The 13,941-nt window shown below is 36.7% G+C and overlaps 1 protein-coding gene across 3 annotated transcripts in view; it reads left to right on the forward strand.

Moving 5' to 3' along the window:
• Window positions 1-10,803, forward strand: part of LOC132484545 (torsin-1A-interacting protein 2-like) — a 42,197-nt gene extending 31,394 nt beyond the window's left edge. For all 3 annotated transcript variants that reach the window (XM_060091191.1, XM_060091190.1, XM_060091189.1), the window contains exons 2-5: window positions 1,451-1,629; window positions 3,625-4,140; window positions 6,801-6,902; window positions 7,720-10,803. In XM_060091191.1, coding sequence (XP_059947174.1) covers window positions 1,596-1,629; window positions 3,625-4,140; window positions 6,801-6,902; window positions 7,720-8,480 — 1,413 coding nt within the window. In that variant the 5' untranslated portion in view covers window positions 1,451-1,595 and the 3' untranslated portion in view covers window positions 8,481-10,803. The remainder of the gene's footprint in view (window positions 1-1,450; window positions 1,630-3,624; window positions 4,141-6,800; window positions 6,903-7,719) is intronic.
• Window positions 10,804-13,941: the final 3,138 nt, after the last annotated feature.

Raw genomic sequence — 13,941 nt, forward strand, 5'->3', positions numbered from 1 at the left:
GTACCTTACAGTTATTGTGAGTAGCATCTTCGCTTTCTAAAATTTTTGTAACTGGACTTTATTTTTAAAGGATTGGGGACTTTTTATTTTCTATCACAAAATAGGATAGGAGGTAACCTTCATTGCAACATATGATGGTAATGAAAAGGAGATCTATAAGCCCAGTCCCAGGAGTCTGAAGCAGATAAAAGGGTGACAAGGAACCCTCCAAATCTGAGACTTGTTTCTAAGTGTTCACACCAGCAGAAAGGAGGCCTGTTTTTAACCCCTCCCTTCACATTCAGTTTATAGTTAACACCACTCTATTCGTACATTCAAGCATTCATTCACTTATTCATATTCTTTTAAATTAAAATATGGGGTTCTTGCTGTATACTAAGATCTGTGCTAGGCATTTGGGATTAAATTTTTTAACTTGTAAAATGAGATTTTACAAAAGAGTGTTGTGAGAAGGACACAAAAAAGGCTAGCTGGCTAACTTCTCAACTAGGCTATCCAAAAAATGTAGCACTTTACAAAACTCTTTCACATATATTTTTATATTTAGTCATCATAGCAATCCTTAATCATTTTTATAGATAGTGAAGGTTAAGTAACTTTGAGTGGTATGGTTTTTGACAATAAATAAGATTTAACTATAAAATGACATGATTAAGTTTTTATTGCTTATAAATTGCCTCTGATTTTTATTCCTTTTGTATACAGCTCATAATCATTTATTTTTGTTTTGTTTTGGTTTTGGTTTTTTTTTTTACAGAAACATTTAGTTAAAGACAATATAGAGTAAACATAATGTCTTAAGATCATAATCATTTATATTTAGTCTTCTTTGAGCACTGTATAGAAGGGCATTGTATAAAGAGATACCTGTCTCCATATTTTACAAAAGAATACTGTGTGAAAACCACTAAGAAGGCAGTGACTAAACTCCAAATGTGTATTTCCTCTTCCTAACACCAAGACAGCCATCTTAGTTTGTAGGTAGCCCGTGTGCATTGTTACTTGTTAATGATAAGTGAAAGCTTCTGATAGGCAAACTGAGAAATTTATATGAGACAAAAATTGAAGACATAAAGGAAATCTGCAGTGATTAACTCAACAGTGACTTAAATTTTTACTCTTAGAATTACTTTTCATTTCAGTTTAAAAGACATTCTCTTCAAGATTCTGGTCACTTGGTCTTACTTTTTACATCCTTCCAGACACACTGGAATGTATTAGAAGGTTATGGCATCTATACAAGTTTAATAATCTGAAGCTTTTCTTCAGTTTGTAGTCTAGGATTTGGAATATGATCCTCATGAAAGCCAGAAAACACTTTCTCTTCACTAGAAAAGTTTCAGAGAGGAAATATTACTCAAACTAAACAGATTTAGTAAATAAAGCTGAAATTGGCATTTCTCCCATGTTTGAATAAAAAAGTCATTTAATTTTTTTCATTTTATTTTAGTCACTGTATATATGCCTTGTTTCCTGGGTCCACGGGAAGTATGAGCCTGTTGGGACTTGGGACAAGAAGAAAACAAGACATCTTCACAAGGAAAACCAGACACTAACAAAAAGTATCCCAAAGTCTGAAGAGATAAAACACAAACATGACCGACAGAGGACTTAGGGATCCTCCAGAGGGTAAGACTAGTTTGTACAGCACTAATTTTGTACTGTAGGAAACTAGGGCTGTGCTAGAGAGAAAGTCTCTGGTGACTAAAACTGAAGTTTGGAAGTAAAAAAGAAATTAACTTAATTGCTTAATTTGTTATGATTCTTATTCTTTGATATTTACTGAATTTTACCATAATACCAGACCCTAATTATGAAAAAGAGTTATATTTTAGAGACTCCCATAGTAGGAACCTATAGTGTTGGAAAAATTACAATGCATCTTAAAAAAAGATGGTAGACAGATCTTTAGAGTTACATTTTTAAAAATCAAGTAAGCTATATGCTATATATTTAGAGGGGGATCTTTCAGTTATAAGGAAAGATGAAATTTAAATTCTTCATCGTACTTACGTGTGTGTGTGTGTATATATATAATATAAAATAGGCAAAATATGAAGTTGGTTTTTCAGAAGAGAAGGGCATATTTAAATATTTTATTAAGGATATTTTTAAATATATGAAAGTAGAACAGTATAATGAAGTCCCATGTACTCAAAATCTAACTTCTACTTTTACCTACATAATGGTACTCTTGTTGCCTGCCTTGGAATATTTAAATGCAAATCCAAGACATTATATCATTTTATTTGTCAATACTTTAGTTTACATCTCTTAAAGATAGATTTAAAAAATAAAAAAAGAACCAAAATAGCATTATCACACCTAAAAAATGAATTAGTAGTTATTCCATGCTGTCTTCATATATACAGCCAGTATTCACATTTCCCCCATTGTCTCATATTTTTTTTTTCTTCACTGTTGGGTTTTTTAATTCTCTTTTCTTTACATTTGGGCCACATACTGCATTTGATTGATATATCTTTTTGTTTGCTTTTTGTTTTTTAAGCTTTATTATGGAAAATTTCAAACATATATAAAAGTAGAGAGAGGAAATAGAGAGAGGAAATGAATCCCATGTCCCCATCAAACGGCTTCATCTGCTGTCAACATATGGTTAATGTGGTTTCATTTATACTCCCTTACTTCTCCTTACCCCCATATCATTGAATTGAAGCAAATTCTAGGTGTCACATAATTTTAGCCATAGATACTTGAACACTTGTCTCTAAATGATAAGGATTTCTTTGTAAAAACATTATCACAATACCTTTATCATAACTAGAAGATGAACAATAATTCCTGAGTCTCATCAAATATCTGGTGTTCAAATTTTTCTGATTATCTCATAAATATTTCTTTAACAACTGGTTTGCAGGACAGTGAATCTAAAGTGTGGTCCACACACTGTTGATGTATTCAAGTACCTCTTAATCAATAGGTTACTCCTTTTTTTTTTCTTGCCATTTATTTTTATTTCCTGCTGTTACTAAATAAACAAAGTCTTTTGTCACTTAGAATTTCCCTCATTGTGGGTTTTGCTGATTACATTCCTGAGACATAATTTAATGTATCCCTCTATCCCTGTGTTTCCTGGAAACTGGTAGTTAGCTCTAGAAGCTTGATCAGATTCAGATTCAGTTTGGCAAGAATACTTCATAAGTGGTATGGTGTACTTCCTATTGCATTGAATTCGGGAGGTTAGTAATGTCTGGTTTTCCTTCTTTTTGTGGTGTTAAGATTGATCAGTGGGTTCAGCAGTTGTCAGTCTCCTTCATCTCGTTCATAAAATTCCTCATCAGCCTTTTGCATAATGGTTTTAGTTGCTATTGATGATTATTGCCTAGGTCTGTTATTTCATTAGGGAAGAGGATGTATTTAATACTACCAAAAATTGGTTTGTCATTCAAAATAGTTTTACATTCATATTATTTGTTAGATTAACATGATAGTGAATTTGTTTAATCAGTCACCTTTAGTGAAAGTCAAGAGAAATAATGTTTAGGAAGAGTGCCTCATAAGCCATAAAAATCTATATAAATATTTTATTAATCAGGGACCTTGTTAAAATACAAAAATATAGGGAATTTTTTAAATAAAAATTATAAATTTTTATCTCAATAGACCCTCAAAAGGATTTGGAAAATGATCCATCAATAAATTGTCAGGCACAGGAGACTACAGTCACAGCAAGTACCACTGAAGAAGCTCAGACCCCAAACCCTGCCTCTGGTCTTAACAAAGACCACCAAGAGGTAGAAACAGTTGGTCCAGGAAGTACAGATACAGATGATCAATCAGAAAGTCCAGATGAAACAGATTATAGGAAATATCCAAAGGATACAGAAGGTGAGAACAGCCAGAGTTTCCCGGGTGGCGAACAAGGGCATCAACTGCCTTCAGAAAGTCTGGGTGAAGACCTCTTGGATGCAGAACCCAACTGTTCTCCAAGTGACAAGGTGGGAAGAACAGATGCACGCTTAGTGAGCAGCTCTGCAGCCCTCCCTGAGCATGTGAGCGACAGACCCGGAGCTTTGCAGGAGCCACCTGTCCTTGACCCTCAGGATACCCAGAGTCCTGGGCATTCCAGTGCAGGGCTGGAGAGGCAGAACACACCGAGGAAGCGACTGCTGACACCAGGTGAGAGAACCCCTGAGCTTGTCCTGTTTTGTACTGTTCTTTTCAGAGAACTTCTCTTTCCTTTATAGGATTAAGGCCTTGGCACCTTGCCCAAAGTCACATAAAGAGATATAACTGAGTTGAGATTAGAATGAGGTTTCTCATCTCCTAAACTAGCTCATTCCACTACATTAAGTTGCTTCCCACACATAAGCTTCATTTTTTAACAGTTTTTATTTATTTACTGTCTGTATTAATCCAGTATGATATTTTTTAAAGGCATAACTTAAAAAAAAATTTTACCTCTGGCTTTTTCTTTATTTCTAATGAGCATATCTTCACTTTCACTTTTTAAAATCTTTTACTTTGGGGGAAACTAAATGCTACATAAATCAAGAGATAGGTATATTTAAAAACCAACATCAGTGGTATAGGACCCTCAATTCGGTCGTCTTTCAGTTTTACAGGACTTTAAGCAAATAACTTAATTTTTCTATACCTGATTTTCCCCACTTGGATATTAAGGAGAACAGCATCGTATCATTCCTTACAAAGATAATAGTTGGAATGTGCAAAGTCTTTACACTGGAACTCAAGAGACGTGGATTGTAGTTGTGGCCCTACCACTTCCTAACTTGGGTGAACTCAGGCAAATCTCTCAACTTCCTGGTACTTCAGTTTCCTATTTGCAGACTGAAGAAGTAGGACAAGATGCTATCCAGCTGGTCTCTTCCAGCTGTTTTTACCTTCTGTGATTTTATGGATTTGGACTGTGTGGATTTGTATTTTATTTTATTTTATTTATTTATTTTTTTTTTTTCTTTTTGCGGTATGCGGGCCTCTCACTGCTGTGGCCTCCCCCGTTGCGGAGCACAGGCTCCGGACGCGCAGGCCCAGTGGCCATGGCTCACGGGCCCAGCCGCTCCGCGGCATATGGGATCCTCCCAGACCGGGGCACGAACCCGTATCCCCTGCACCGGCAGGCGGACTCTCAACCACTGCGCCACCAGGGAGGCCCGTGGATTTGTATTTTATAAGTACTCTGAAAGCTCAGTCTGAAATGCCCATTTGCCAGAGCAAAGAAATATAAAATATAAGACATTCTGTTCATCAGGGACTTGACTAAAGGCTAGAATTCCATGTTTCACCATAAGTCAATGTCTGATCTCAAATATATGTTTCATTAGTTAATATTAGAATAGCCTGTAACTTCAGGGAAGGCAAGGGCTATGTCTCTCTCATTTATTGGGTTTCTGTGGCACTTGGCACAGAGGAGTGACTTTATGAATATTTGTTAAATGAATGAATGGATTTGATTTGTATGGACCATTATCTGCCATCAGAATTTCACCGGTATGCAGGTTCACTGAGTAGAGGAAGAAAATACTGTTTTAAAAATGCAGTTTATGTGTGGGAAGCAACATAATATAATGGAATGAGCTAATCTAGGAAATGAGGAACCCCATTCTAATCTCAGCTTGGCCATATCTCTTTATGTGACCTTGGGCAAAGCCCTTAACATCCCTGGACCTTTTGTCACAATAGGTAAGGTAGGGGGCTACAGTAGGTGATCATTAAAGATCCTTTCAGTCCTTAAATTCTGTGACATGATATTTTAAAAACCCATGTTTTGGTGTGATATGACTAAATGAACTGTCGTTTATAGGTGAAGATGACTTTACTTCTTTATGTTAATAGAGTATGCTATTTCAGTTATTTCTCCAGTAAGGGTTATGGGCAATAGTCAGCTTTCATTGTTATATGAGGTACCTGGCTGGGGTCAAGCACACATCTAGACTCTAGAGTGACTTAGCTCAGAGTCTACAAAATACTGCCCTCCTTTTCACCCACACATTTTATGATTGGTGTCTCACCCCACCCCTACATTTTTATATAGTTCATAAATTTTCTTAACCTTGTATTCCTTGCTTTGTATACCTCATTCACTAAGTTTCAAGCCTGCTTTTGTAAGCTATTTTGCAAAGGTAAGCTATTACTGTACAGTAATCTCTCCTGTCTCTAAACTTAATGTCTCTGTTATTTGTCTATTAGGGGGTCTTGAGGAGCCTTTTGAGATGTGAACACTGGAATTAGAGCATCAGTGCCCTGTGATGTTGAGTCTTGTGTACAATATTTCTTAAATCACATGTTAGATAGGTTTGGCTCCAATATTAGGATGCTTGTTTCTTTGTCCTTGATGTAAGAGCCAGTGAAGAATTGTGGATGTAGCAACAGTATCCTTAAGTGAATTTCACAGCATTTCATTTTTTTTTTTTTTTTTTTTTTGTGGTATGCGGGCCTCTCACTGTTGTGGCCTCCCCCGTTGCGGAGCACAGGCTCCGGATGCGCAGGCCCAGCGGCCACGGCTCACGGGCCCAGCCGCTCCGCGGCACATGGGATCCTCCCAGACCGGGGCACGAACCCGCATCCCCTGCATCGGCAGGCGGACTCTCAACCACTGCGCCACCAGGGAGGCCCACAGCATTTCATTTTATTCTAAGTAGAATAAAGGTAATGGTGAGCCTTAAGGAAAAGACAGGAAGTTAGCTTTGTATAAAACAAAATTTTATAAAGTATGGAAATCCTGTCAGGTAATTCTTTGCTTCGGTAAGAGGTATAAAGGTATACACACTCTCATTAGTGTACTGTTTAAAAATAATGTTCCTTTTTTTTTTCCCCAGAGGTTGAGAGACATCAACAAGAAACACAAAAATTGGAAGGAAACAAAGAGAATGCACAGGATACCATAAGAAAGATTAATAAAAAGAAATTTCTGAGCTATGGTGAGAACAAAACTGGTCTTACTCTCGTGATTCACATTCAGAAATCCTCAGAGAAGTACCTAGAAAACTAGCAGATTTAAATAGTTTTAACATTGTTTTAGTAATTTTTTTTAATATTTGATAGTAATATTAGAATAGAGCAATAGAGTTCTGGGGATTTTTCCCTTAGGGGTGGCGGCCAATATTTTGCTGTCCTTAACAAAATGGGAATTCCCACTGGAGGAAGGGCTTTTCATAAACAAGAAACTAAAACTGTTTTTTTAAATTGAAGTAAAGTTGATTTACAGTATTGTGTTAGTTTCAGGTGGACAGCAAAGTGATTCAGTTACATATGTATATTTTTTCAGATTATTTTCCATTATAGGCTATTATAATATATATGAATATAGTTCCCTGTTAAAGATGTCTTTTCAAAGAAAAAGAAAGTATTAACTTCTCAAATGGCATTTTTACATTTTGACTGTTTAGGAAAAAATGGCCCATCTACAGGTAGGTAGTAGATACTTTTGAGACGGTAGAAGAATATACTGATAGTTCATTTCTAAATCACATCAGTAGCTATAGCAAAAAATATATAAACTTAGATTTTACCTTTTAACAAAGATGTTGTTATCTTCAAATTTCTTCCTAAGAAATTAAAGGATAAGTATTTCCAGTAGATTTCAACAGCTGAAAGTTTAAAGGACCTAGGCAAAAGAAACTCGCCGCAGGCCAGTAAAATCTGACAGCGTATCTGCCTCTTTTCAGTTTACCACAGGCTTTATTTCTGACTCACACTCTCTCTAATTTTGTCTTTTATTTTCTCTTTCTCTGATAGGCTCCATCTTTCTTGGCTTCCTGGTTCTGACTCTTGCTTTGCTAAGTTCTGCTAATAGCTATTATTCCTCTCCGGCCCAGCAAGTGACCAAAAATCCAGCTTTGGAGGCCTTCTTGGTTCATTTCAGCCATTTGAAGGATAAATTTCCAGGCCAGAGTTCCTTTCTGTGGCAGAGAGGACGCAAGTTTCTCCAGAAGCACCTCAATGCTTCACACCCCACTGAGCCAGCCACCATCATATTTACAGCAGCTCAAGAGGGAAGAGAGACCCTGAAGTGCCTCAGCCACCACGTTGCGGATGCTTACACGTCTGCCCAGAAAGTCTCTGCCATTCAGATTGATGGAGCTGGAAAAACCTTTCAGGACAGTGATGAGGTCAAGCATTCAGTTGACAGGGAGCTGAGCTCTGGATTTGAGAAGGGCCAGAAGGCTGCTGTGGTCCACCGCTTTGAATCCCTTCCTGCAGGCTCCACCTTGATCTTCTACAAGTATTGTGACCATGAGAACGCTGCCTTTAAAGATGTGGCCCTGGTCCTGACCATCCTACTGGAGGAGGAAACATTAGAAGCAAGTGTCAGCCCAAGGGAAACTGAAGAGAAAGTGCGAGATTTACTTTGGGCGAGGTTTACCAACTCTAACACTCCCAGCTCCTTCAACCACATGGATTCAGACAAACTGAGTGGACTGTGGAGCCGCATTTCCCACCTGGTGCTGCCTGTCCAGCCAGTGAGGAGCATAGAAGAACAGGGCTGCTCTCTATAAGCTAAGCACAGAGTTGGTTATATTCAGCATGGGTTTATTAAAAAGTCAGTTTAAAAGCCTTCCATTTATATGGAAGGAGGTTGACGAATGTGAGGAAATAGCCTGGAAAGCACAAATGAGCTTATTTGAGAAAAGAAATTTTCATTTTTTACTTTTTGTAAAATCTTTCTAATCTAAGCTTGACAAAGCTAAAAGTTGACCTGACTTTTTTTCCTTGCCTTTCAAGCAAATCAGGTATATATAACTGAGGAATGTTCTTTAGTCCAAAAGTAGAGCAACAGAATCATTACATGGAAAGATAATCTTCTCAGTAACTACAGAGTGATTTTTGTTTTCTTGAGGCTCTAAGGAGCCTTTTGGATAGTATTTGGATGCAGATTAAAGCAATTACAATTATAAAACTGAAAATTTTTTTAAAAATTTCTATCACATGTTAAATATTTTTAAAATTCATTTTAATAACCTAGTTGTGGGATTACATCTTATGCTTTTTTGCACTTTTGAATAGTATGAAAAAGGAAATAAGAATTCCTATACTTATTTACCTAAATACTATATGTAAGGCACTGTGTTTTTGTTCCGTTAATGAGCCCTGAGGGAAAAGCAGCTGTGCTCAAGAAATGTTCTTAAAAATTGAAAACAATGGGGGAATTGTTTATAATCACTGCAAATGAAGAAATTCCAATTGGCTGTGTCTTTGCTTCAATTTTCTTGAATGATTTAGAGCAGTGGTTTTCAGGCTGTCTACTGGCACCCCTCCCCTTTGTATCAAAGAAGTTCTTCTTTTTCCCATTTTATATATTGGGCTCCTCCATAAGATTTAATTGGAATAAAGAGTTCCACTGATAATGAAGTTTGAAAATCACTGATTAAGTGAAAAAGCATCTTGGAAGATAGGAAAAAGATGAAAATACTAAAACTCATGAGTAGGTTGAAAATAAAATACAGGTTTATCAAGAGACATGCTATTTATGAAGAATAAAGACTTACAGATGAATAGCAGAATGTATAAACTAGTATTTACTAGCATATTTCTATGCTTTTGGTTAATCTCTGTTATCATTTCTGTCTCCCCTGAATGGAATTTTATAATTGTCTACAATGAGAGTTTGAGTGCTTTAAGCAGAACAGATTTTAATAACCAGCTGAATCGTAGATTTTTATATAGGTACATTAGCATAACTTTACCATACTGTTTACTTATTATACAGTGATGGAACATTTAGCTAATGCAGTTCATTTCTTGACCAGCTAGTTAGAAGTATGATTAGGTTAACAATTAGGTAAATGCAAGAGATGTTATACTTAGTGAGAGGAAGTGGAAATGGTAGATAGATTCTAAGAGGTTTTAACAGCTAGTATTAATTGTTGGACCATGTTCTGTGATTGTAAGAAAGCTTGAGAAAGATGTTTATGGAGACAGTGATTGTTGATTTGCATCTTAACCCCAAAGGCAGAACTTTAGTAAAATGATCTTGACCTAATGAAGGATTTGTCCCATTACATGGCATACCTAGGAACTATCACCATGAACCTGGAATATTTCAGTTAGGTTTTGGCCTCTGAAGTCATGTGACTAAAGTATGGAAGAATTTTCGGAAACAGTAAGAAGATACAGGGGTTTTTGTTGATCCCTAAACAGAGAGCATAAAGACATGGGGGGAAGAATCTATTTGAAAGTGTTTGTCACAGGAAAAACATAGATCTGTTCTAACCAAGACCTGACATTGTGCTCAACTGAGCATAAGGCCATACCTAAAGGAACTGTTTTCATTTGGGACTTTGTGAAGGACTCTTCCGCTAGGTTTGAGGAGAGACCTTCCTGAACAAAAAGTTAAAGCATAGTGAATATAATATCAATCCAACTTAAAGTCAGCGGAAATTGAAGAACAATCTATATGCCATATTCAATGTTTTTTGATATTTCTAGATCTCAGATGCTAGCATTACATCACACAGAACCATTGGTGCCTTGTAGAACTGGTGCCTGCTGACCTGTGCTACCTCAGATTTATAGAGAACCAGTATGAAGTGTGCACATCTAATCTGTCAGTGACTCAGACCACAGCTGAGACAAAGATGGTTTCGTCATTCAGTTGAATATGGTTTTTCATCATTTCCTTTCAGTACAATTTAGAAAATATTTCCAAATGTCACAATTTTTTTTTTTACTGTTCAGCCTTTGTTAAAAAAAGTCTCCTTCCATGTATAAGTGCAATGAACTGAAACTGTTTTCAGTTTTCTGTCCACTATTTCAAAAATCATTTTTAAAAGGAGCAGTATATTAGCTCTGTCCTCATGAATAAAATGATTATTCTTAAAGCATAAAACTTTATATTTTTTAAATGTACAAATAAAATCTATTATCTAATGTACTCTTAGGTTAATTTCTATTCAATTGTACCTATTTTTTTACATTTTTCAAGTTTCTAAATTTTCTTCTGTGTGTCTAGTAGTTCATCTTTCATTACTATAATGGATAGTTTGCTTGTTTGACTTAGAACAATGACTTGTGGGCATTTGATACGATATATGATACCCAAACATCACCATTTAATTATTATCATAGAACTCTAATTATGTTATATATTAATATAAATCACTTGAGTGATACCAGAGTTCTAGAACCAACTGGTGGAATTATAAACTGTCTCTCGACTTGAGTTTTTTCCCCTGTGGGGTAAATTTTAGGTTTCCCACTTAGTTCCCAAGGGTTGGCCAGAGGAGTTCCAGGGGATTCATATAACTAAAGGTAGCAATGCTGTTGTTTCTACTTCTAATTTTTAAATCAATAAAGTAATTTAAATATATTTCATTTGAAAGTTGCCAAGCTTATGTGTTCAGCAGGCCTGTGACCCACCATCCTCCAAGTAATGACACAGTTGAGCAGTGTTAGCAGCTGAGGTGGTTTTGACCCTTTCACAGTTTTTGTTTGTTTTATACAGGAAACATAAGGAGCATTGATGATAAAATATAACAAATTCAGCATGTAAAAGTGATACTAATTCAGCAATATGATTTTCTCCGGGACTATATTTGCATACATCTGACCAGTTTCTATGCAGCATAGCCAGGTGTCTAGTACTTCAAAAACTAACGTTAAGCAGAAGATATAATCATTATAGCTGATTATCATTTACCGGGAATAAAGCTTATATCCATACACAGTTTATTTGTACAGAAGTACTTTCAAATAGAAACATGATACCTTTTTTCTTTTATCATCTGAAAATAAAACATAGCAATTATAAAAATAAACCAAGACATCTTTATAAAGCCCTCAATATGTCATTTTATAAAAGCAGTTTTTAGTCTGCTTTTCATGTTGAATGTATGGTTAAATATTAATCTTCATTTTAATATTTTGTCCACCAATCTGAGCATAATATATTTCATTTTGAAATTTGTTGAAAAGTTAGTGGTTCTGTTTTCTGTTGTTTTTGTTTTTTCAAAAATTAAAGTACCTTGAACACTATCACTTGTTCAATGGGAATGTTGATGTTTGTCTTCATATATGTATTGTGAATATTAATGATTATGAATCACTATCATAATCCATAGAAATATGATGAAATGATTATTTTAAAATATTTCTAAGGATATGAGATTATGAAATACTGAGGCTTATGAGTCACGTGGGAAATACTTGCTGTGAATAATAATATATTTGCAAAGAAGGTGTTACCAATTCTAGAGAGAACTAAATTAAGATATCTGTGTAAAACAGTTTTTCCAGATGACTTTAAAAAACTCATTTCCAACTAATACACGGCCCTATCAGTTCTGTATATGGCAGTGCTTCTCGATCTGTTTTTAAATATATATATACAAACTAGTTAAGAGCACTAGCCTTATCCAAAGGGCCTGAGAACACGACCAGTATCCCCTAATCTGTAAATAATTGGTAAAGATATACATAATTCAGTTTTCAATGCCTTTCCTTCCAGGATTATATGCTGTGTTTACTTCAGCTTGTTTTGATGTCTTTAAAAATCCACAGATTGTGGGCTTCCCTGGTGGCGCAGTGGTTGAGAGTCCGCCTGCCGATGCAGGGGACACGGGTTCGTGCCCCAGTCTGGGAGGATCCCACATGCTGCAGAGCAGCTGGGCCCATGAGCCATGGCCGCTGAGCCTGCACGTCCGGAGCCTGTGCTCCACAACGGGAGAGGCCACAACAGTGAGAGGCCCGCGTACCGCAAAAAAAAAAAAAAAAAATCCACAGATTGGTTCCTATACTGGGAAATGATCTCCCACTTTTCCTCATTGAGGCTTCATAAACTAAATTTGCCCTTGGCTAAGAGCAGTTACCTGAACCAAAAAGAACATTTTTGGCCTTGGGAAGCAGTGGGCTCAGCAGGTAGGGTAGAGCTGGCAAGAAGATGTGAAGGCCCGGCAGGTCCAGCCTGCCTTCTCCCCGCGCCCACACTAGCCTCAGCCTTCTCAGCCCAAAGCTCCAGGCAGCTGCTTCTGGTTGAGCGGATTACAGGAGATTGAAATCTGTTTGCCATCCCTGTCATAAAAGAAACAGCACATTGACTTTCAAACAACTGCAATTCGCTTTTTTTTTTTTACCTAACAAAAAGAAGCGGGCTTTGCCAGTACTAATGTCAAAATTCTTGGCATCCCCCTTCTTCCTTATGTAACCATGATTGTGTTTGCATTTGTTTCTTACGGATGTTGAAGAATGTGCCTTATTCAAATTAGTTGTGTGCTTTTACAAAAAATAAATCTTAATTTTTCTCCGTTGACTCATTCTTGATTATAGTTCCCCAAATAGCAAGTTTATAGAAATGGGCATATGGTCATTAATGATGGGAAAGGAAACTGCCCTCCTTTGGTAATAAATTCAAGAGCCAAAGAATCCTGTGAGCGTCAGGAGGCACCCGGCCATCAGTTGCAGGCCTCATTTAGCATTCTTCGAGTGCTATTTCTACTTAACGAGGTTTTCTTCAGTAGGAGAGAGAGAGAGGGCTTGTAAGTAGAGCTCTGGGAATTGCTCCTAACCTAGGTGTGCTGATTGGGAATGTGTTAATCTTAAGAGTGGACATCTTTCAGTTGTGTGTCGGGGTGGGAGAGAACAGAGTGTGTAAGAATTTCTGCCGTAAAATGTCAAACCAGAGTTGGAGCGCAGAAGCACCTGAATACCCATCTCAGCCCCTCACCCACCCTTCTCCCAGCTTTCTGTCCCCACTGTTTGTACCCGACTAAAAACAGACCTATCGACATTTTATTGAACACTTTTCCACCAAATCTGAATTCAGTTTTGAAAATCTGATTCATTCCTGCAGTTTAGAAAAATAGGAACTCTTGGGAGTCAGCATGTCTTAAATAAGAGCTTTCAGTGGAATGGGCTAAAGTCAAAGGACAAGATGAGTCTGAAGGCAAAGAACATAGGGTTTTCAGCAACATGATTTTTTAATTCATAAACTCACCACTAGAGGATGTTATACTTCTCCAAATA

The sequence above is a fragment of the Mesoplodon densirostris genome, chromosome 2 (genome assembly GCF_025265405.1).
Source record: "Mesoplodon densirostris isolate mMesDen1 chromosome 2, mMesDen1 primary haplotype, whole genome shotgun sequence".
Lineage (NCBI taxonomy): Eukaryota > Metazoa > Chordata > Mammalia > Artiodactyla > Ziphiidae > Mesoplodon > Mesoplodon densirostris.